At 44.5% G+C, this 21,778-nt stretch overlaps 1 protein-coding gene across 1 annotated transcript in view; it reads left to right on the top strand.

Moving 5' to 3' along the window:
- Positions 1-21,730, top strand: part of FASN (fatty acid synthase) — a gene marked incomplete at its 5' end in the record, with an annotated part of 29,773 nt that extends 8,043 nt beyond the window's left edge. The window contains 33 exons of the mRNA XM_080356246.1: positions 627-816; positions 1,191-1,285; positions 1,697-1,831; positions 2,122-2,325; positions 2,973-3,088; positions 3,560-3,735; positions 4,122-4,313; positions 4,589-4,669; positions 4,761-4,946; positions 5,252-5,431; positions 5,679-5,882; positions 6,611-6,921; positions 7,069-7,458; positions 8,136-8,300; positions 8,497-8,615; positions 8,715-8,869; positions 9,217-9,420; positions 9,738-9,888; positions 10,404-10,582; positions 11,134-11,253; positions 11,404-11,526; positions 12,842-13,065; positions 13,347-13,545; positions 14,617-14,768; positions 15,259-15,350; positions 15,501-15,652; positions 15,935-16,177; positions 17,626-17,814; positions 18,330-18,557; positions 19,024-19,244; positions 19,733-19,831; positions 19,957-20,208; positions 21,288-21,730. Of these exons, the coding sequence (XP_080212372.1) occupies positions 627-816; positions 1,191-1,285; positions 1,697-1,831; positions 2,122-2,325; positions 2,973-3,088; positions 3,560-3,735; positions 4,122-4,313; positions 4,589-4,669; positions 4,761-4,946; positions 5,252-5,431; positions 5,679-5,882; positions 6,611-6,921; positions 7,069-7,458; positions 8,136-8,300; positions 8,497-8,615; positions 8,715-8,869; positions 9,217-9,420; positions 9,738-9,888; positions 10,404-10,582; positions 11,134-11,253; positions 11,404-11,526; positions 12,842-13,065; positions 13,347-13,545; positions 14,617-14,768; positions 15,259-15,350; positions 15,501-15,652; positions 15,935-16,177; positions 17,626-17,814; positions 18,330-18,557; positions 19,024-19,244; positions 19,733-19,831; positions 19,957-20,208; positions 21,288-21,425 (5,865 nt within the window). The 3' untranslated portion in view covers positions 21,426-21,730. The remainder of the gene's footprint in view (positions 1-626; positions 817-1,190; positions 1,286-1,696; positions 1,832-2,121; positions 2,326-2,972; positions 3,089-3,559; positions 3,736-4,121; positions 4,314-4,588; positions 4,670-4,760; positions 4,947-5,251; positions 5,432-5,678; positions 5,883-6,610; positions 6,922-7,068; positions 7,459-8,135; positions 8,301-8,496; positions 8,616-8,714; positions 8,870-9,216; positions 9,421-9,737; positions 9,889-10,403; positions 10,583-11,133; positions 11,254-11,403; positions 11,527-12,841; positions 13,066-13,346; positions 13,546-14,616; positions 14,769-15,258; positions 15,351-15,500; positions 15,653-15,934; positions 16,178-17,625; positions 17,815-18,329; positions 18,558-19,023; positions 19,245-19,732; positions 19,832-19,956; positions 20,209-21,287) is intronic.
- Between the last annotated feature and the right edge of the window lie 48 nt (positions 21,731-21,778).

Here is a 21,778-nt window from a genome sequence, read left to right as displayed (position 1 = left end):
TGCTTGCACAAGTACTGATCTAAACTGATTTGCGTGTGTATCTGTGTGTGTATGTGGGGCAGTTTGTCCTTTTAAGAGACTAAGGAGTGTCTTAAGTTTTATGTAAACGCTTGTGCCAAGGAACAAAGTTCCAGGGAATGACATCTAAAATTTGTTTTGGAAACCAGCTAAACGATGCTAAATGAAGTCTTTCTGAATTCTGAGTGTCAGTGTGGGATTCATTGTTCCTTAAACTGGAGGTGGAGCTTTTAAAGTGATCTGGAAAGCTGATCTTGCATGTAACTTTGTACATATATCTTGCATATAACTTTGTACAGACACGCTTTTGGCAAACTCCTGTTTGTTGGAAATGGCTTCTTAGTGGAACGCTACCTAGTGGTGAGGCCCAAACAATACTGGAGTCAAATAACAGTTCTTGGGACTGTTTTGAAAGGAGGCTGGAGCTACACTTGGGAGGGGAGAGAGGCGTTTTGGTGAGGCGCTTGGTCACTGCACGTGCCTCTGAGAACTGCACGTGCCTCTGAGACCTGACACCGCTTACTCTGGCATGGAATCACAAATCCTGCTTTTCCTTCCAGACACTGCTTACTCTGGCATGGAATCACAAATCCTGCTTTTCCTTCCAGATTGCCCAGATTGATATGCTGAAGGCTGCAGGTCTGCAACCTGATGGGATTTTGGGCCACTCAGTGGGAGAACTAGCTTGTGGCTATGCAGATAACTCCTTGAGTCATGAGGAAGCCATTCTTGCCGCTTATTGGCGGGGACGATGCGTTAAAGAGGCCAAATTGCCCCCAGGAGGAATGGCTGCTGTTGGTAGGTATACTCTTACCAAAAGAGTGATACAAGTACGCCTGATCTCTGCTCTATGGCATTGTGATAAAATTGGGCTCTGAAGTGTGTTGGAGGAGACAGTCATGTCTAGAATTTTGGCTACTGTTGCCTCTTCTGATGTAGAACAGATTGTTAAATATCGCAGTTGTTATAATGGCAGTAAGCCCTGAGATAAATATCCTTAGCTTTTGCAGAATCACTTCTGGGGAAAGGGAGGATGTCCATCTTTCTTTTAGGAATCCTTCCCAGTTTTGCAAAATGCTGAATTAATGCGGTGGTTGTGCAGTTAAGATTGCCGCCTCTCTTGAGGCTCAGTGCTAGAAACACTTGTGTTCTCCTGCGTCTTCCTTCTGCAGGTCTGACATGGGAGGAATGTAAGCAACGCTGTCCGCCAAATGTGGTACCAGCCTGTCACAACTCTGAAGACACTGTCACTGTTTCGGGGCCTCTGGTGAGCAAGGAACTGATGTGGTGCATCCCAGTCTTGTGACTGGGACCCGTGAAGTTCTGGTTTGAAGAAAGCTTGAAGCGGAGTTAAAGCTCAGATGCTTGCAAAGGGGAGCTGGATTCAAGTGGTGGGAGAGAACATGGTGCTTTGTATAAACTTAAACGTTCTGTGAGAGGAAGTGATATTAGTGCCTCAGTAAGCTAGTAGTAAAAGATCTCTTATGCTGAATATTCTTATAGCCGTGGGCATAATGAGTGACAAATTACAAGACTGAGAAGGGCAATAACCTCATTCCAGATATGGCTCTTCTTAAGTGGCAAGTGGTGAAGAACATGGGGGAGGTACAGTGACTCGTACAGATTGCAAATACATTGTGAGCTGTTCTTTTCAGTTCACTTACATTCTTCTTCTTAGGACTCTGTGAGTGAGTTTGTAGCCAAACTGAAAGAGGACGGTGTGTTCGCAAAGGAGGTGCGCAGTGCTGGAGTTGCATTTCATTCCTACTACATGGCATCTATTGCACCAGCGCTGCTCAGTGCCTTGAGAAAGGTAACGGCGAAGTATGGCTCGCGTGGCTTGCGCTCGGACACCTGGATGTGGGTATAGGTGACGCTGAACTTAAGGGGGTTCCTTTCTTTAGGAGGAGAAGGAAGTCTCTTGAAGAGCATGTAGCCTTCTGTGAGACCTAAGTTTTGAAGTCCTATGGTCTCAATCAGGAGGATGTCCTGAGCAACTGAGCTGAGAAAAATGGCCTGCGAAAAGGAGGCACTGTTTGCTTTTACCTGTCTTACAGGTTATCTGTGGCATTAACTCTTCCTTCTGTCCTTTCTTGTCTGTAGGTCATTCCACACCCTAAACCTCGTTCAGCACGATGGATCAGCACATCTATCCCTGAGTCTCAGTGGCAGAGTGATCTGGCCAGGAATTCCTCTGCAGAGTATCATGTGAACAACCTAGTGAATCCAGTGCTGTTCCACGAAGGGCTGAAGCATATTCCGGAGAATGCTGTTGTAGTAGAAATTGCTCCGCATGCTCTTTTACAGGTACTGTGTGTGATTGTGTCAGTATGGTACCATATTGATGTGCTGCTGCAGGAGGGGACTGAGGGTCTGCGGACTAGAGCAGTGCTGCTTCCCCCTTCAGTTCTGAGAGCCTTCCGGTGCTTTTGAGCCTCTCCCAGTTTTAACGTTTTCTTGATTTTTTTTTTTTTTTTTCCCTTTTTTATTTTTTTGGGGTGTGTGATGATTTTTCTCCTACTTGGTGTGGCCATTTTGGGGGGCACTGTGGGGGGTGCATGTTAATATATATTAAAAAAAAATCCTAACGCTCTTCCATTTCCCATGCAGACATTCACGTCCTTGTAGCGGGGGAGTCGGGGTGTGTGCATGAGAGGGTAATTTTGCGGTTTTGAAGTGCAGCTTTTGATTTTACTTGACAATCTGCTTTGGAAAGGGAGATTTGTGTTTTGGCAGAATTTCATGAATATAATGTAGGTTCTGCTTTCCTGGATGTGCGACTTCTTGGGCTACTGCGGAAGGGTTTTGTGCTGCTCTTCCTCTGTCTGTTAAAATGGTATACATTCTAGTACCTACTGCAGAAACAGAAGTGATTGAGATCTATAGAGAAAAATTTGGAGACAAAGTAGTAAGTAATGCCTTCCACCAGTAATTTATGGACTCTACTTGACCAGGCTATCTTGAGGAGAACTCTGAAACCAACTTGCACCATTCTACCTTTGATGAAGAAAGAGCATAAAAATAATTTGGAATTCTACCTAACACAGATTGGAAAGATTCATTTAACCGGGTAAGGAAACTTAAGGGAGGAGGGTGAGTGGGGTATCAGTTGGGAGAGAATTTGTCTCTTCTCTAGCATGCATATCTTCACAGGGATTGAAATAGTCCTTCAACAAACGTAAAAAAGAAGAATAGGGTTCACATCGGTGCTTTCTGTATTTAATCTGCTCGCTTACAACATGTTGCCTTGAGTTAGGGACTGCTTGGGCTGGGAAGGTGCCTATTAAAGAGGAGAAGTCCCATTCTAGAGATCTGGCAGCCTGGAACTAGCTATTGGAAATAAGCTTTACATCTTGTAGAATGTTAGAATTACAAATCTGACTGCAGTAAGTGTTCATGGTGCTCCTGAAGGAATATTGGATATGGAGCTCAAGACCAATTACTGTCTGACCTCTAAGTATTATGGTAAATTTTTTCCTTTTTTTTTTTTTCCCTCCTACTTTCTCCCCATGCATTGTCTTCATTCTTTTTATCTTCCTAGGATAAATGTTCTTGGAAATAACTTGTTCCCTCTTGTGGAATACCCTGTCCCAGTGGGAACACCCCTTATTTCTCCATACATCAAATGGGACCACAGCCAGGACTGGGATGTTCCAAAAGCTGAAGACTTCCCATCAGGTTCCAAAGGCTCTGCATCTGCTTCAGTCTACAATATTGGTGTGTTTGCACATTGGACTTCTCTGTTTGTTTGTCTCTTTCCTGCTTTACCTCTGCATTTCTTTTGTAAAACCAGGTAAAAGGATGCTCAAAGCATCATCCTTCAAGTTATCTTCTGAAGCTTAACGTTTGGTTTGGATTGGAAAAGACTGGATGAAAAATATGAACAGAGCAGGAAACTGTCCTGATTCAGACTCATGGTAGTTTTAAGAGCTGTGTGTAGGCAAGAGCAGGATAGTTAGGGAAACCATTAGAACCTCTTTCAGATATCGGGGGGAAGAGACCTCTTTACGAGGCTGTTTGTGGTGTGGTTTTTTGTGGTGGTGGTTTGCTGTGTTTTGTGGTTTTTTATTTTTTTATTTATTCTGTTCTTTATTCTTTGACAGATGTGAGTGCTGACTCCCCTGACCACTACTTGGTTGGTCACTGCATTGATGGCAGAGTCCTGTACCCAGCAACTGGGTACCTAGTACTGGCTTGGCGAACACTGGCACGGTCTCTTGGCATGGCCATGGAGCAAATGGCTGTCATGTTTGAAGAAGTCACAATTCATCAAGCAACGATCCTTCCCAAAAAGGGTGAGTGAGGACTGCTGGTACACCTGCAAACCTGTGAAATGAAGATGAAGGGAGTGGGAGGAAAGAAATGCAAGGGGAAAGTGAGAAAGAGTATAAAGAAAAGTGCAACATGACTGAACAAAGAAGTGAATTCATACAGTCAAGTAGCACATGATATGGTCATCTTTGTTCCATGTTGTGTGCAGTGAGTCTGGAGATGGTGAAAGAGAAAGATTGCTTGGGGATGGTAGCGATGAATGACCTCACAGTCCTGTCTTCCTCAATGTTTCTTACAGGATCAGTACAGCTGGAAGTCAGACTCATGCCTGCTTCCCACTGCTTTGAGGTGTCAGGGAATGGGAATCTGGCTGTGAGTGGTAAGTGAAGGAAGTGTAAGTGTATGCACTGTCCTACTAAAATCCACTGTTTATGGACACTGATTCTTATTCTTGCTATTGTGCCCATCAGGGAAGATCTCTCTCCTAGAAAACACTGCTCTGAAGAACTTCCAAAACCAGCCAGTTGACTTTCAGACTCAGGTAGACATGAACTCCAAGTCCAGCCTCTTGAAAGAAGACATTTACCAAGAGCTGCATCTGCGTGGGTATAATTATGGACCAACTTTCCAGGGCGTTCTAGAATGCAACAGTGAAGGTAAACTTACTTTTGATAGAAGAATTATGAGCATGGTTATTGTAATGCTGGATATTTGATCTTTTAATTCCATTTATAGTAATGGTCCATGTGGCTATGTTTTTTTGTGGTAATAAATAAATTTGTGTGATAATGGAGAACAACCAAGTGTTCTGACAGAGCACTGGGAAAGCCGTTATCTCGGTGGAGATCGGACTGTTGGAGTTTACAGGGGAAGCTGGGTTCACACAGCATTTGCATTGGATAAGCAGTGATTTCTGTTATCTGCTGAATGACAAAATCACAGTGGTCTTCCTCTTCTGCAGCAAGCACAGGGAAGGTCCTGTGGAACGGGAACTGGGTGACCTTCCTTGACACCCTGCTGCACATGATAATCTTAGCAGAGACGGGGCGCAGTCTGCGCTTGCCCACCAGGATTCGCTCGGTGTGTGTTGACCCAGTGCTGCATAGAGAACAGGTGTGCCAATACCAGGACGGTGTAGAAGGTAATGTGTCTCGTGCTTGAGCTTTTGCTACTTGCTTTTGCTGCTCTGTGGGTGAATGTGTGACTTCCTAAGAAGAAGAATGGATTTGGGGGGCCCTCTTAGCCTCCAAGCTATTCTGCAGCCCTATAACAGAAGCTGCTATTCTGCGGCTTTGGTAACAGTCTGACATAGCACCGTTCATCTGATCACCTTGAATAAAATACCTGTAGTATTTGATGCAAGCTTACGTTACTTCCCTGTCTTTCAGCTTTTGATGTTGTTGTGGACCGCTGTCTTGATAGCCTTAAAGCAGGAGGTGTTCACATCAATGGTCTTCATGCTTCTGTGGCACCACGACGACAACAGGAACGGATCCCTCCCACCCTGGAAAGATTCTGCTTTGTGCCCTATACTGAGAGTAACTGTTTGTCTTCCAGTGCCCATCTTCACGCCTATCTGGAGCATTGCAAAGGTAGAGTGGGATTGGTTTTGTCACTCTAGGGGAATCTTCCAGCCTGGCAAAAATGTCCAAGAGAAGCCATTCATACTGCTTCAGAACATCCAAGGAATAGTGTTGGTCTTGCAGGAAGCTTCAGCTCCTTCCTTGATTTGGTGTTTGCTTTGTTTTGTTGGGGTTTTTGTTTGTGTTTGGTTTAGTTGTTTTTGTTTGTTCTGTTCTTGTTTTGGTTGGTTTGTTTTTTGTTTTGTTGTTTGTTTTTGTTGTGGTGTTTTTTTCCAGTGTGCAGACACTGTCCCCAAGGTTTTTTACATATGCTGTACCAGGACTTCGTTTTTTTTTGTGACGTTGTTTCTGATCGTGGTGCTGATAAGCTATTTGCCCTCTGGTTATAAAGCAAAAAGTCTTTCAGTATCTGCAGAAATTTACGATTTCTCTCCACGACTCCCTAAATGACTCAGATGTTTTCTGGTAGTTGCCTTCTTTCAGTCAGTCTTGCCACAGGTAATTTTGGTGGTTTAGGCTGTTTTGCCACAAAACTTACTTGTTTGAGGGCTGCAACTACTGCACAATGCACAGTCGTGTGGGCGTACAGGAGCACGCACTGTGTCTCTGTGGCTGGGCTGACGATACCGGACGCTGCAGTTGGTGGTGCCGATCAGCTGGTGTAGTAAATGGGGGCAAAGAAGAAAAATCCTTGGAAGAATCTAACTCTTTCTTTCATTTCCCCTTCTATTCTGTAGGTCTGATCCAGACTTTACAGGCTAAGGTGGCAGTGTATGGGGTCAAATTAATCATCCCTGGACTGGAAACTGCAGTGGCTGCTGCAGAGCCCTCGCCCGTACAGAAGGGCCTTCAGCATATCCTGGCTGAAATCTGCCGTCTGGAACTGAATGGAAACCTTCATTCCGAGCTGGAACAGATCGTGACTCAAGAGAAGATGCACCTCCAGGATGACCCTCTTCTCAATGGATTACTAGATTCTTCGGAGTTGAAGACTTGCCTGGATGTGGCATTGGAGAATGTGACCAGTCATAGGATGAAGATCATAGAGGTTGGTTGGAAGCCCAGGATGGGACTATAGCTGGTGCTACCAGGCCTTCCAGTAACCTGATCTCATATTTCTATTGTTCCAGTTATAATTCTGGGTATCAGTCATGTTTCAGCCTTGTTTCCCCTTTTCCTTCCCCTTTTCTCACAGGCTCTGGCAGGAAGTGGACATCTGTTCTCTCGGGTCAAAAGTATTCTGAATACTCAGCCCCTGTTGCAGGTAGACTACATTGCCACTGACCGCATCCTGGATACTCTTTCAGCTAATGAAACAAAGCTACAAGATGCTGGAGTTGTTGCTAGCCAATGGGATCCATCTAGCCTTCCCTCTGGAAATCTGACTAATGCTGACCTGGTGGTATACAACTGCTCAACAAGTGTTCTAGGAAACACCGCTGAAATTCTCTCTAATTTGGCAGCTGCAGCAAAAGAAGGAGGTTTTGTTTTGCTACACACCCTTCTTCAAGGAGAAACTCTTGGAGAAATTGTCAGTTTCCTTACGAGTCCAGATCTACAGCAGAAGCACGGCTTCCTGAGCGAGGTGAGCCGCCCGGGGGACAAACGCGTTCTGGGTGGATGGTCCGGAGTCTGCTGCCTGCAGACGCTCTTGTGATGAGCGTTGAGTAGGCGTCACTTACATGGCTCTGAGCCCCTCTGCAGGAATATGCAATAAACGCTTCCTCGGAAGAGTTGTGAATTTCCACATTTTAGGCTGGGAAAGTAAACGGCGAGTTGAGTCAGGAAAGCCTTAATGCATTGAAAATGATACATTGTCATTTGTATATCTGTATAATCTGTATGAAAACACTAGCCAGGACAATTAGTTATTATGGAGGTGTGCCTTACTGCTGGAATTAAATTCCCCATGGAATTTGAAAGCGTGATCACCCCTGTGTTTTTTGCACACGTGGTAGTGTGGTAAGTCTAGTTCAGTAGCGAGGGCTTCAAGATCTCGTGCTACTGCTAAGGATCTTTTAGGGAGGAAGGAATGGTCTAGACATACATAAAATACTTTTATGTTAGTCAAATATGTGTTAGTACTGAGACAATACAGAACAGATGCCAAGATTTCTAGCAAAAGCAGGAAAGAGGTGAACAGTGCCTGTTGTTCCTAATAAAGCTGTCTTTGAGGAGACTCAACATGAAGTATAGATGTGATGTGTATTTTTAATTGACTTCTGACTTTCCCATTAACTGTTGCTTTAACTGATTTGACAGGCACAGTGGGAGGGCTTATTCAGCAAAGCCTCACTGAATCTCGTTGCCATGAAGAAATCGTTCTTTGGCTCTGTTCTTTTCCTGTGTCGCCGGCAAGCCCCTGCCAAAACACCTGTTTTTCTGCCAATAGATGAGACCCATTTTAAGTGGGTTGAATCTTTAAAGGTGAGAACTGCTGTGTCCTAGATACCTGAATTTCCAAGTAGCTACACTTTCAAAATGAGATATTTAGCAGTGTTAAAAGTGTGTGTGTGTTCAGTTACTTTTCATAAAATAGAAGTTATTAATCTCTGCCTTAAGGATACGAGGGCTGTTTCCTCTCTGTGGTTCCTAGTAAAACACTGTGGGGTTTGTCCTGCAGGAGATCTTGGCCGACCCGTCAGAGCAGCCGGTGTGGTTGACCGCTACCAGCTGCGGGAACTCGGGAGTTGTGGGAATGGTGAACTGCCTCCGCCTGGAAGCAGAAGGCCACAGAATCAGGTACATGAGCACGCCCTTGAGTCAGCGGGAGGTGGTTTTGTGGTAGCTGCTTCTCAGGCTTACAGCAAAACAAACAAAATGACAACTCTTGGCTTCTAGGTGTGTGTTCATTTCCAACTTGAACCCTTCGTCAGATGTCCCATCCACGAGTCCTTCTTCCCTGGAAATGCAGAAGATGGTTCAGAAGGACCTGGTGATGAATGTGTATCGTGATGGAAAGTGGGGGTCCTTCAGGCATCTCGCATTGCAGCAAGGTAACTGCTTTGAGGTCTGAGGATCACTTGCAAGGCCTTGAGTCTGAATGGACTTTGCAGAGGAAATGAGTGGCTGTTGTTCCTAGAATGATTTATTATTTCTGTTATTGTTGTTTTTAATGGATCACTTGGAATTCTTCTGCTCAGCTCAGAGTAAACAGTAGCATGCTCTGGTGCCAGGAAGGGGCATGAGCTATTTTGGGTATGGGTAGAAGTGCAGAGTATAAAAGGGCTTTCTGGAGAGCAAATAGAGAAGGAGGTAGCAATTACACAAGGAATTTACTCACCCTGGAAAGTGTGTGCCTGCGTTAGTGTGTGTGTTGTTCTTATTGTTCCTTCTTCTGCAGCACAACCCCAGGAGCTGACAGAATACGCCTATGTAAATGTGTTGACTCGTGGGGACCTCTCGTCTCTTCACTGGATCGTCTCCCCGCTTCGACACTTCCACGCAACTAATCCCAACGTTCAGCTCTGCAAAGTCTATTATGCATCACTCAACTTCCGAGACATTATGCTGGCCACAGGAAAGCTTTCTCCAGATGCTATCCCCGGTGAGTTAGAAATGCACTAGAAGAAAATGTATTTATATATTACTGTTCTAGAATTTATTTGCGTAATCTCTTGAATGTTAGTTATGCGGTACTTAAAGCGTATATCAGTTTTTATTTAGCAAGAAAGCCTACTTTTGAAAAGAGTTCTTAAGAGCAAGAAAGTAACTATGGTGACTTATGATCTGTGTGCATAGCAGACAAATGACAGCACTTTTTCTGTCTCTGGGATTTCAGCGGTCAGGGGCTACTGCCGTAGTAAATTCTTGACCAAGGGATTTCAGAAGTTTCCTTTGTAAAAGATGTTTGCATTCCTCCAGGTAATTGGGCTCTGCAGCAGTGCATGCTGGGCATGGAGTTCTCGGGCCGGGACCTGGCTGGACGAAGGGTGATGGGGCTGCTGCCGGCGAAGGGCTTGGCCACCGTGGTGGACTGTGACAAGAGGTTTCTGTGGGAGGTGCCTGAAGACTGGTAGGTCGGCTTCTGTTTTCGGATTGTGTGGTTCTTTGCCTTCCTGCCTGCAGCTGATGGCAGCCCAGTTCAGACCAGGGGACAGCGGGCAGATTCCCTTGTGGGAAATGATAGCAGAGCTATAGTCTCCTGAGCAGCTGTAGGATTTGACTCGGTGCTCAGCTCCTGCAGTGAACCTGTTGTTGTGTGTGGTTTTGGTCGGGTGTTGTTTTTTGTTTTGGCTTTTTTTTTGTACAGTGGCTTCAGAAGGTTCTTGTCTCTCTTGGGCTCTTAGCTCCCTGTGTTTCAGGATACATTGGTTATGTTACTAGTTAGTAACTCCAGTATTTTTTCTAGAAGGATGAAATGCTGGACCGTGCTTGGCAGCTGCGCTAGTCTGCTGTATGACTGAGAACCATTTATACTTTCTGGTCTGTCTTGGCAGTTTAACCATTCCATTGCACAAAAGCAGATTTCATTGGGAGAATCTAGTAATCTTTTCCAAGGCTAAGGATCTCTTTCACTTTGCTTCATAGGACTCTGGAGGAAGCAGCTTCAGTACCTGTGGTTTATGCCACTGCTTATTATGCTTTAGTGGTTCGAGGTGGTATGAAGAAGGGTGAGAGTATCCTTGTTCACTCTGGCTCGGGAGGTGTGGGCCAAGCAGCCATTGCCATTGCCCTGAGCATGGGCTGCCGTGTCTTTGCTACTGTAGGTGAGTACTGAGGGTCCAGTGTTATATTAAGAAAAAAGAAACACGTAAAACAAATAGAGAGGAAATTGTGTATGCATGTGTTACATATAAAAATACATATCTGTGTCCTCCCCCCGGTATGCTCTCCTGTGACACTGATCTAGTTTCTAGACTGAGAACAGGATACATGGTAAATACAGCTGCTGTCTATGCGCTTGAAACTTCCACAGCACAGATGAATTTATCTCCCTCTGTACACTATATAATCGAAAGTACAGAAGATGATCAAAGCTTCTTCACTTTAAATTCAGAAATGTGATCAAAGAATATCTATCCATTGTAAGGCTTGGTCTGTTTCTGGTCCTTGGTCTGTGTCATAAAGGAGCAGTAACAATTAGACAGCCTCCCGAAGGTGGACACCTTGAGAGCCTGAGCGCTTTGAAGCAAGAGCTCGATGGCTGCTCACACTTACAGTCCTTGGGAAAAGGTGTGCAGGTGAAAATGGGCTGTTTCGTTAAAAAAAAAACCTAACGTAAGATTACTGGCGTCATTCAGCTTGTCTTCTGCTTCAGGCTCGGCTGAGAAACGGGAGTATCTCCAAGCAAGGTTCCCGCAGCTGGACGCCAATAGCTTTGCCAGCTCCCGGAGCACCACCTTCGAGCAGCACGTGCTGCGAGTTACCGGTGGAAAAGGTAAGGTCAAGGAATTCTTTTTTGTTTCTTTTTCAGCAGCGCCACATTACGCAGTTGCACTTTCTAAAGACAAAATGAGTTACTAGAAAACAGGGTTAGGATGGCAGCAGAGTTGAGTTTATTAAACAGTTGCTTCTCCTTTCATTGCAGGTGTCAACCTTGTGTTAAATTCCTTGGCAGAAGAGAAGCTCCAGGCCAGTTTGCGTTGTCTTGCTCGACATGGGCGCTTTTTGGAAATAGGCAAATTTGATCTGTCTAACAACAGTCAGCTTGGTAAGATGGGGCATTGGGAAATCCATCTCATTAGATTTAAGCAAACATGATAGTACAACCTATATACTATCTTAACACGGACTTCAAATTTAGAAAAGCTCTTAGCTGGAATACTTGTTTTGCTTCTATCACTAACAATTTATGTGATCTCTTCAACAAATACCTTCTTGGAGAAGCATGGCACTCAGCATTTTTCTGGAAACCTGCATAAAACATGCAAATTAATTAAAATATCTTCCTCAAAATCTTCCTTTAAAATCAGCATAGAACCTGTTGCCCACAAAGTGATTGGATAGGAAGGTAGTAAGAAGCAGCATTTATTTCACATTGCACTGTTTACCACTCTGCCTGTAGATTTAATAGATCTGTTGGACTTGACTTGCAAACTTTTGAGGGTGTAACATATCCATTTGTAATAGATGAGTGCGCTATGAAACTTAGCAAATGAAGTTCAAGCTGCAGGTTTGTCCTCTGTTCTGGGTAAACCTGATCATTTGTACAGTGAAAGTGATGGGAATCTTTCAGATAACTACGGAGAACATGATCTTGAAAGAATTTCAATTTGTTGTTTCACTAAATATCTGCACCATTTTGAATAGAATATGATAGTTCCAGTTGGAAGGGACCTGCAGCGATCACCTCGTCCAACGGCCTGACCACTTCAGGGCTGACCAAAATTTAAGGCGTATTATTTAAGGGCATTTTCCAAATGCCTCGTAAACTCTGACAGGCACTGTGCATCAACCACCTTTCGGGGAAGTCCGTTCCAGTGTTGACCACCCGTCCGATAAAGAAATGGTTCTTAATATCGAGTCTGAACCTCCCTGTTGCAGCTTTGAGTCATTTCCACGTGTCCTGTCACTGGATACGAGGGAGAAGAGCTCAGCACCTCCTTCTCCACATTCCCCCTTCACAAAGCCTGCAGAGAGCATAGCATGGTGGAAAACTTGGAAGGTGGACAGGTTTTACCTGGGATTTTTACCTCCTCTGTGACTCTAGCTCAGCTGTCACTAGACACAAAATGTCCTTTTTAATATGGGACTGTCCATGTTATCACTTGTCCTCTTGACACACAGTTTTTCTGAGTGGAATTTCTGTTAAACTGGTCTGCTTGTAAGAGAACAAGCTAATTAATATAGCATTTAGAGAGTATATGCAAGAATGACTTTGAAATATGTAGAGTTCTAGCAACTAATGACTGCTTTACTCCTCAGTCTTACACTGCTGACCTACTCAGAAATGTTTCTGGAGCAGATGATAGGCTCTGTTTTGAAAAACTGGCAGCATTGGGTGATAACCAAGTTGATTTTTCTAGGAATGGCTCTCTTCCTCAAGAATGTGGCATTTCATGGAATCCTACTGGATGCAATCTTTGAGGAGGGAAACCAAGAGTGGGAAGTAGTATCAGAGCTGTTGAAGAAGGGCATAAAAGATGGTGTGGTGAAGCCTCTGAGAAGTACAGTCTTCAGCAAAGAAGAGGTAGAAGCTGCTTTCAGGTTCATGGCACAAGGAAAACATATTGGCAAAGTTATGATCAAGGTAATGAGATAACGACTTCAATTATCTGATGCATCTGTCATCCTCTGTAGGTGACTTTATTGGATATATTAATCCAGTTCAAGTTGTTTATAACTAGGACAGCGGGGGGTTATTGTTTTTGCTGCTGACGTTGTAACGTATGTAACTTTCAAGTCTGTCACTCTGATTCTACAAGGTTCATTCCCATGGACTAGAGGAGCGTATCGTGGAAAGATTAAAAAATGCGTCGTGTATCTGATCCTAACTGCTCTTTTCTTTTTCTTCTTTTTTCCTGGGGAAAGGTCCAAGAAGAGGAAAAGGAGGATCCTGTAAGGTCTGAGGCGGTTAAAATCTCGGCCATCTCTCGAACCTCCTGCCCACCTACCAAGTCGTACGTCATCACAGGAGGCCTAGGAGGATTTGGGCTTGAGTTGGCACAGTGGCTAGTTGAGAGAGGGGCACAGAAGCTTGTACTGACATCTCGTTCTGGCATACGAACTGGTAAGTAAAACCCAAAAAGGAACATGGAATGTGACTGCCTTTCAACATACCTCAGTTTGTAGTTTCTCTCCATTTTTAAGTGTCATATCAGCAAATAATAACCTCTTAATCTATTTTCTTCCCTCTCATGGATATATTCTCTCACTTCAAATAGCTGATGTCCCCTTTATTCTAAAGGAGAAAGTATCTTTGAACTTGACCTCTTTTCCAACTACTTCTTTCTTTCTTCTTTTTTTTTAATGCTTCCCGGTTCTGTCAGCCCATTTTCTGCCTTACCCCGGGTTTCTGCAGCCTTGCTTTCACCGTGATCCCCTCTACAAAGTCTGTGTCCAGCTGCCTCACCGACTTGTCCAGTGGCTGTAATGTGGTGGCTCACGTGCCACAAGGAAAGGCCTCTGAACTCCTTGCTAAAGAGACTGTTTCTGTCACTGAAGTTGTATGTGTGGATGCTTGCTCTTCTCCTCCAGATAGCTGGTCTGTAAGGGTGTGCCCTGCTATCTGATGATATCAGTGAGCATTTGTACTCAGTTTTAAGCCATTAGTTTGATCACAATTGTGGCATTGAGATGAGATTTCTTATCAGCGGTAGTCTTCAGTGTTTCCTCATACAAATTCAGTCATAACCAAACTTCTGTCTCTATAGATTTCTTCTTTCTATTGGCAAGTTCATAATTGCACCAGTTGTGCAAACACGTAGATCTAATACTTCTACTTCTCAAGTTCTGGCTGTGCTACTGTAATCTGTTGGCTTGCTCTCATTTAGCCGTTCTTTTCTGTCTCTGCCCAAGTTTGTGTTAATTTCCCTTCACTGTTGTACTTTTTCTTCCTTTCCTGGCCCCTTTGCATTCTCCTGGCTCTTTTCTCCTCTTTCATCTATTTTGAATATTTCTGAAACTCAAATGATTTGTATCTACTTTTCAAGTTTTGTCCACTTTAGCTCTTTTAGCTGAATTGGGAATCAATCAGCTGTTCAGTCCCTAGCTAGTCAGAAAAGCCTAAGAAGCGGGTTAACCAAAGCCTTATAGTTTGAACGCTTCATTCCAAGCACTGTTCACCTTTATTTTTTTGTAGGCTACCAGGCTAAACGTGTTAGAGAGTGGAAGGCGCTGGGAATCCAAGTGTTGGTATCTACCAGTGACATTGGAACACTAGAAGGAACAGAGCTATTGATAGAAGAGGCTTTGCAGCTGGGCCCAGTTGGAGGCATCTTTAATTTGGCTGTGGTAAGTGGCGAAAGTGCTTAGGACTTGTAAGAGACAGCAGCCATTCAGGTGGCTTTTTCTACAGAGGGCGGTCAGGCTTCATACGGTTTTAGATTGTGTCTCTGTGCTTCAGCGGACACTTTGCTTTGGCTTTAGCTGGTGACAAAAGGCTTGTGGATCTGACTCCTTGACCTGGAAAGCAAGTTCAGTTCTGAGATAAGACAGATGTTGCCCAAGACCCCCAGAGACAAGGAAAATCCTATTCAGAACTTGCCACTTGAAGGCTGCAGTGGCAGTACTGAAAAAAGCAGATGTACCAAAAGCCGTGTTGTCCTTGTCATATTTCAGGACATTGAGGATATGTCTGTACTGTAAAGTTACAAAAATACATTGTGTGGTGATATCCTCTCATATCTCAAACCATGTGGCAAATGCAAACGGAGAAACTGAAGATACTGAAACTGCACCTTTTTTGTTTCCTCTCCTCTCTTTCTGCCCCTGCCCCCCAAAGGTCCTTAGAGATGGCATGATTGAAAATCAGACCCCAGAATTTTTCTGGGAGGTCAACAAGCCCAAGTATTCAGGCACCCTTCATTTGGATCGGTAAGTGTCTGCAGAAGGGGCAAATATTAACGGCTTTTATGGTAGAGAGCTGATTAAACTTAGTTGTTCTAGTCTTGAACTAGCCTTCCATGGTAACACATGATTAGCAGGTTTTTCTGATGGGATTTCTCTCTCCTGCTCTGCCCCAAGGGTGACTCGTCAGAAGTGTCCAGACCTGGACTATTTTGTTGTTTTCTCCTCTGTAAGCTGTGGAAGAGGAAATGCTGGGCAAAGTAATTATGGCTTTGCCAATTCTACCATGGAGCGTATCTGTGAGCAGCGACATCATGATGGACTGCCAGGTAAGATGACTTTACTCATTGCACAGAATAGTCTATCTCACCAAACATCCAGAGGAGAGCCAGCTCACCAGAAACTTGTGCATTTGTCTGGAACGATAGTGAATGTTGAAGGCTGTTTCCTCTTCTGTTACTCTGAGTCGTTCATGTGTATGTGAACACTGACCATTTAACAGCGCAAAGGAAACGCAGGCCTCTGCTTGACTGGTTTTTAACTCCCTTTTGTTGCTGCCATGTGCCTTAAGTAGTTGCCTAGTGGTTTTGTTCTTCTGATCTCTCCTCCAGGCCTGGCAATCCAATGGGGAGCCATTGGTGACGTGGGTATCCTTCTGAAGACAATGGGAAACAGAGAGGTTGTGGTTGGGGGAACCATTCCCCAGCAAATCAGCTCATGCCTGGAAGTGCTTGACATCTTCCTGAATCAGCCTCATCCTGTCATGTCCAGCTTTGTCCTAGCAGAAAAGGTCTCTGTGAAAAACGAAGGAGGCAGTCAGCCAGATCTTGTGGAGGCTGTTGCTCACATCCTGGGTAGGTGCTCTCAGACAGGCATTGCTGGGCAGTGTCTGCCCTCTCAGTGCTTTTGAAAAGTGGTGGTGCTGCTGTAGGTGCTCTCTTCAGTGTCTCCTGATTTCCTCTGTGGTGTGTGTGTGGTGGTGTGGGGATTATATCTCTTTTCCTTTATGCTGTTCCTTCTCTCTAGTAATTTGCTTCTTCAGTGTAGGCTTTTCTTCCTTAGTGTGTTTACATACATGCACATGCATACTTCAGTGTCTCGGGTTTTGTTTAGAGTGGACTGGTGCCTTTTCTCCAAATAGACAATCAACAGAAACAGCCTCCAAGACCAGAATTCTGGGACAGCATATAATAGAGCAAATATATGACTTTGAGTACTATTCCAGCTTCCAAATGTTCACTTCAGGATGTCCCTGTGCAACAAAGAGTAGCTTTAATGTACTTAGTGACTAACTGGTCATGTGTCCTCTTACCAGCACTGTCTGTCATATGTGAATGTCTAGTAACTGTAGCTTCGCTGTGCATTACAAGGAGCACCATGTCCTCCTGTCTGTTTTGAACCTCCTTTGTTTCACCACTGTGCCCCTGTTCTTGTGTTGAAAGTGAATTATCTGTATTAACTCTATGTCCCACGTCGGCTGTCGCTCTTGCAGACAGAAGTGTGTACTGATCCTTTGTTTTCTCCCAAAAGAGGTACTGATAAATTAAAGACAATCTCCTGAGTATTACTTAAGGAATTATGTGCAGTAACTGATAGCGAATATGACCTCCAAGAACAAACGTGGCTTTTGTTAGTCAGAGGAAAGTGTCTGGGAAATTGCAGCAGCTGTAGGGTTAGGAGAGAGCATCTGAGGACAACCAGGGGAGAAGCTAGTCAGATGCCTAATAGTGGGAAAGGGGGTAACATGGGGTAGCACAGAATGGAAGAGGGGAGGGGAAGGGCTGTGGATGCAAGATGAGAAGTCTTTTATGGGTAAGGAAAGGGTGAGAGACTTGAACAGTGTCAAAATTGAAGGGGAAGGGGGAATGAAAACAAGAAGAATCACCTCCTCCAATGTGATGGATGTCAAGTGTTGCAATCAACTGTCATTGACACTAACTCTTCCGTCTCATTCTCATACTGTAGCTCAGGATTCATGTGTTAGGTCTAGGACTGCAGTTTCAGTTAGAGCCTCAAGAATGTGAAATTCCCCTAGCTGACTGTTCAGAACATCATCTAGAGCCGAAGTGACACTGTTCATAAAGCCATGCACGCTCAATGTCTGCTCTAAAGACTAGATCCCATAGGACCAGATGTGGCTTGTAGAAGAGGTGACTTCTGAAAGCATTAGATGGTCCTGAAAGGTGAGTCTCTAGCTGTAGTTTATTGAGGTTTTAGAAAGAAGGAGGCTGAGAAGACTGCTAGCGAGACCTAGAGCTGCAAAGAAAGTGGCCTTTATTTAGTGTGCTGGTTTTTTTCTCAGGTGTCCGTGACGTGAGTAGCCTGAATGCTGAGAGTTCCTTGGCCGACTTGGGCTTGGATTCCTTGATGGGCGTGGAGGTGCGCCAGACCCTGGAAAGAGACTATGACATCGTTATGACCATGAGAGAAATTCGACTCCTTACAATCAACAAACTGCGTGAACTTTCTTCCGCACCTGGGACAGCAGAGGGTATAGTGTTTGGATCAGGGTTGAGTCCAAACCATTAAGCTCCCAATCTGTTGCTTTCATCTGTAGTGACATAAACCTCTTAACAAATCGTGAAATAAGGTTATAGCTGAAAGGCTTTCAAATGACAGACATGTCACTGAAGTGCATGGACCATTGGGTCAGGCCCATCAGTTCTGGGGACATGGTGTAAGAATGAGCACGAAAGCTGCTTTCTTGCCTGGCTGGTATCCGCCTGCCTGAGCACTGTCATGCAGCTGTAGGCAGGATATCATTTGAGACCTTTTCCCTGTCTCAGGAATAAACAACCTGATGTCATGCTTACTGTAAACTAGCAGCGTATGTGCTTGCTGCAGAACAACTGACAACAGGAAGACCCGTGTGTCTGTGCTGTGATGATTTAGCGAGCCAGTGGGCTGATCCAGAGCTGCCTTGAGATTGTCCCTTAGGACTGTAGCCATGTGACCAAGACTGATCCTGAATTTAATTGCGTTTGTCTGGTGTGCTTCCCTTCAAAGAGCTGAAGCCATCCCAGCTGATGAAGACAGGCCCAGGTGAACCTCCAAAACTAGATTTGAACAACTTGTTGGTGAACCCAGAAGGGCCAACAATCACCCGTCTCAATGATGTTAAGAGCACAGAGCGCCCTCTTTTCCTTGTTCACCCCATTGAAGGATCCATTGCGGTTTTCTACACTCTTGCCTCCAAACTTCGTATGCCCTGCTATGGGCTACAGTGCACAAAAGGTATTATCTCAGTTCTTCAGCATCTTCAATTTGTAAATGTAACTTTCTGAATTTCAGTTGCCTTCTAGGGAGAGCTTTGTTTCTAGACTGCTAAACTCGGAGGATCAAGCATCACTACCTATAATCTGCATGGGGTCATGTCAAACATCCCCAGATAACAAGAGAAGTACTAGGTTAGGCTGGGGAGCTTATGTATGGGGAAATGAAACAATTGTGGGTGTTGAATTCAGTCCCTGCCAGCAAATAAGCATGCAGGAGAAAAACGAGGAATGCTGTCCTGCCTGTCTTTGGAAAGCAGGAATAGTACTATTCCTTGTCCAAATTGTAAGTTGCTAACCATAATTTAGAAACTTAACCTTCAAAATAACATAGATGTTTCCAACAGGGTTTCTGAGCTCCTGAAATTGTAATTGTCTGCCAGTGTGTTTTCCCTGGAGTCTGTTTCTAACTTACTTCCATGTTCTAGCTGCTCCCCTGGACAGCATACAGAGCCTGGCCGCCTATTACATTGACTGTCTGAAGCAGATACAGCCTGAAGGACCTTACTGCATTGCTGGATACTCTTTCGGTGCCTGTGTAGCCTTTGAAATGTGCTCCCAACTGCAAGCGCAACAAAATGCTTCCCATGCACTCAACAGTCTCTTCCTCTTTGATGGGTCTCATTCCTTTGTAGCGGCGTACACTCAGGTAAGAGATACAAAGACAGTCTTCTGTCTGGGGCCCACGCTTGTCATCAGGCTCGTGTTCTTGGAGCTTGCTGTTCGAGATCTGAGCCATCGAAAAGCTGACAGGCTTTCTTTGGCAGAGGAGCTGGGAGGCAGCTGTAGACAGTGGATGCCTAAGGGTGGAACCATAGGGGCAGTAGTCTTCATTGGCTGCGGAGACCTGGGATGCAAACATTGCACTTGCTGTGGTAAATCATAGTATTAGTGTGCCTTCTGGAAGACAAGAACTTCACACAGGGGTGCTAGGAAACCTTGCTTAAGCTTTTCTTTCCATTTTCATTGTACTTCCTAGAGGATACGACGCTCTCGGCAGTTGCCATCTGTGGATTTGCTTTCTCATCTGTCTTCAAGGGATCTGCCTCCCCCACCCCAAGCTTCTGTAATTGTTTTTATATAACATTCAAGATCAGGCAAATCCCTCTCTTGTTTGCATTTTATTCTTTTTTCCAGAGCTACAGAGCCAAGCTGACCCAAGGAAATGAGGCTGCATTGGAGACTGAAGCATTGTGTGCCTTTGTTCAGCAGTTTACAGGCATTGAATACAATAAGGTAACGTTTCTTTTTTATTTTAATCTCTTTATGTTGCATGCAAGGGGCGTGGTGGTGGTTTTTTTCAACAGACATGGCTTCTCAAATACTGAGACTAATGGGGAAAACAATGTTAATATTTCCAGCTGCTGGAGGTTCTTCTGCCCCTGAAGGATCTGGAGGCTCGTGTGAATGCTGCTGCGGACCTGATCACTCAGATTCATACAAACATCAATCGTGAGGCGCTCAGCTTTGCCGCTGCTTCCTTTTACCATAAACTGAAGGCTGCTGATAAGTACATACCGGAGTCCAAGTATCACGGGAATGTGACACTGATGCGGGCAAAGTCTCACAATGAGTATGAAGAAGGTCTGGGTGGAGACTACAGACTCTCGGAGGTCAGTCTGAGGCCCAGTGGTGACTGTTGAGGTTCTCTTGATGTTTGGGGAAGCAAAAGAAAAGCATAGAAAATCGTCCTTACTGAGGGAGAAGGGATTAAACCAACCTGAAAGAAATAATAATATTGTGGTCTAGCAAGACTTAAAAGTCCTCAAAAACAAATGGGTCGATTGGTTCTGGGCATTTTCTCAGGGTAGTGAGAGCCGCAAGGTCTAGCCTCTGTATTAGGTAAGTGTTTTATATAGCTAATTCTTGCAGCTCTCTAGATAGACTTTAGATAATAAAGATGCTAAAAGAGAGTAACTTGACAGAAGTAACTTTTAGTCTCCTTATTTCACTGTGGACCCCTAAAGTTGGTCTACTACATGAGAGCAGACTTTTGAAGAGCAAATGTCAGCTTTCGGACAGTAAAGGTGGCTTTTCCTTAGTTACCTTTTGTGGCCCACTCAGTAGTATGTGGGCCTAAAAAATTTAGGGTTTTGGCCTGTGGTCTAGATAAGGTCACAGCTCTTTAGCTCTTGTTCGTGCAAAAGGGTGAAGTGTCTTACATTATGGTACAGGTACCAGAGGAAAATAAGTGATTTCAGAATTAGTGTCCTGCTTCTTGCATCTCCTTGCGTCTTCAGACGTCTAATTTACATTCGTTGTCAATTCCAAGCTAATGTGTTTATTATGGAAGTTACATATTGACCTTAAAGGGAAGATTTGTGATGGTGGGAGAAATATCAGGTGGAGGAGTTTTCTTAAGGGTGTGGATGTAGCTACTTTATCTTTCATTCTTTGGTATTGTAGGTAAATTGTTCTACTAGTGTGGGGTTGGTTGGCTTCCTGCCTCGCTTTTATTCGAGTGAATCACCTGCCAGGCTGTCAGACGCTTTAAAACATTAGTTCTAAACAATGCCTTGCAGTTACCTATGAAAATGTGTCAGAGTAAAACTGGTGCTGTTTTCAACTGAGTTTGATAGAGACAGTGGTATAAACTATGAGTAACTTAGAAGACTGGCAAACCCCAAACAGCTGGGTGACCGGCTGCTTGTAAATTGTGAATGTAAACTTCTTCTTTTTCGTAACTGCGCAGGTATGCGACGGGAAGGTATCTGTCCATATTATTGAAGGGGATCACCGCACCTTATTGGAGGGAGATGGCGTTGAATCAATTATCGGGATCATCCACAGCTCACTGGCAGAGCCTCGTGTCAGTGTCAGAGAGGGTTAACCTCTGCTCGCTTACTGTGAACGGTGAAGAAAACGCCAACAACATTCCGTGTTACGACAGACCCAAAGGAACTTTTCCTGTTGTTTGACATCTCATCTGCTCTGCTGCCAGAACTGAGAAGTCCAGCTGAACTTGATTGGTCTTTTTCTCTCTCTTTCTTGCTCATCTTTTCCTTTCCCAACTTTTATGGGTTCTCTCTTCTACTTCCCTTTCTGTGCTTTGTTTTCCTCTGGTGTCCCTGTCCGCGTTGCTCTAGTGCTGTGACTCTGTCACTGCGCACTGCTCTGAGGGTTCCCCACTGATGGTCGCTTCCTACACCCCTGGCAGTATGGAAAACAAAATTAGGAGTAGGT

This window comes from Nesoenas mayeri, assembly GCF_963082525.1.
Source record: "Nesoenas mayeri genome assembly, chromosome: 19".
Classification (NCBI taxonomy): Eukaryota; Metazoa; Chordata; class Aves; order Columbiformes; family Columbidae; genus Nesoenas; species Nesoenas mayeri.
Note: the sequence above shows the minus strand (reverse complement) of the source record. Positions and strands in the feature narration are given on the sequence as shown.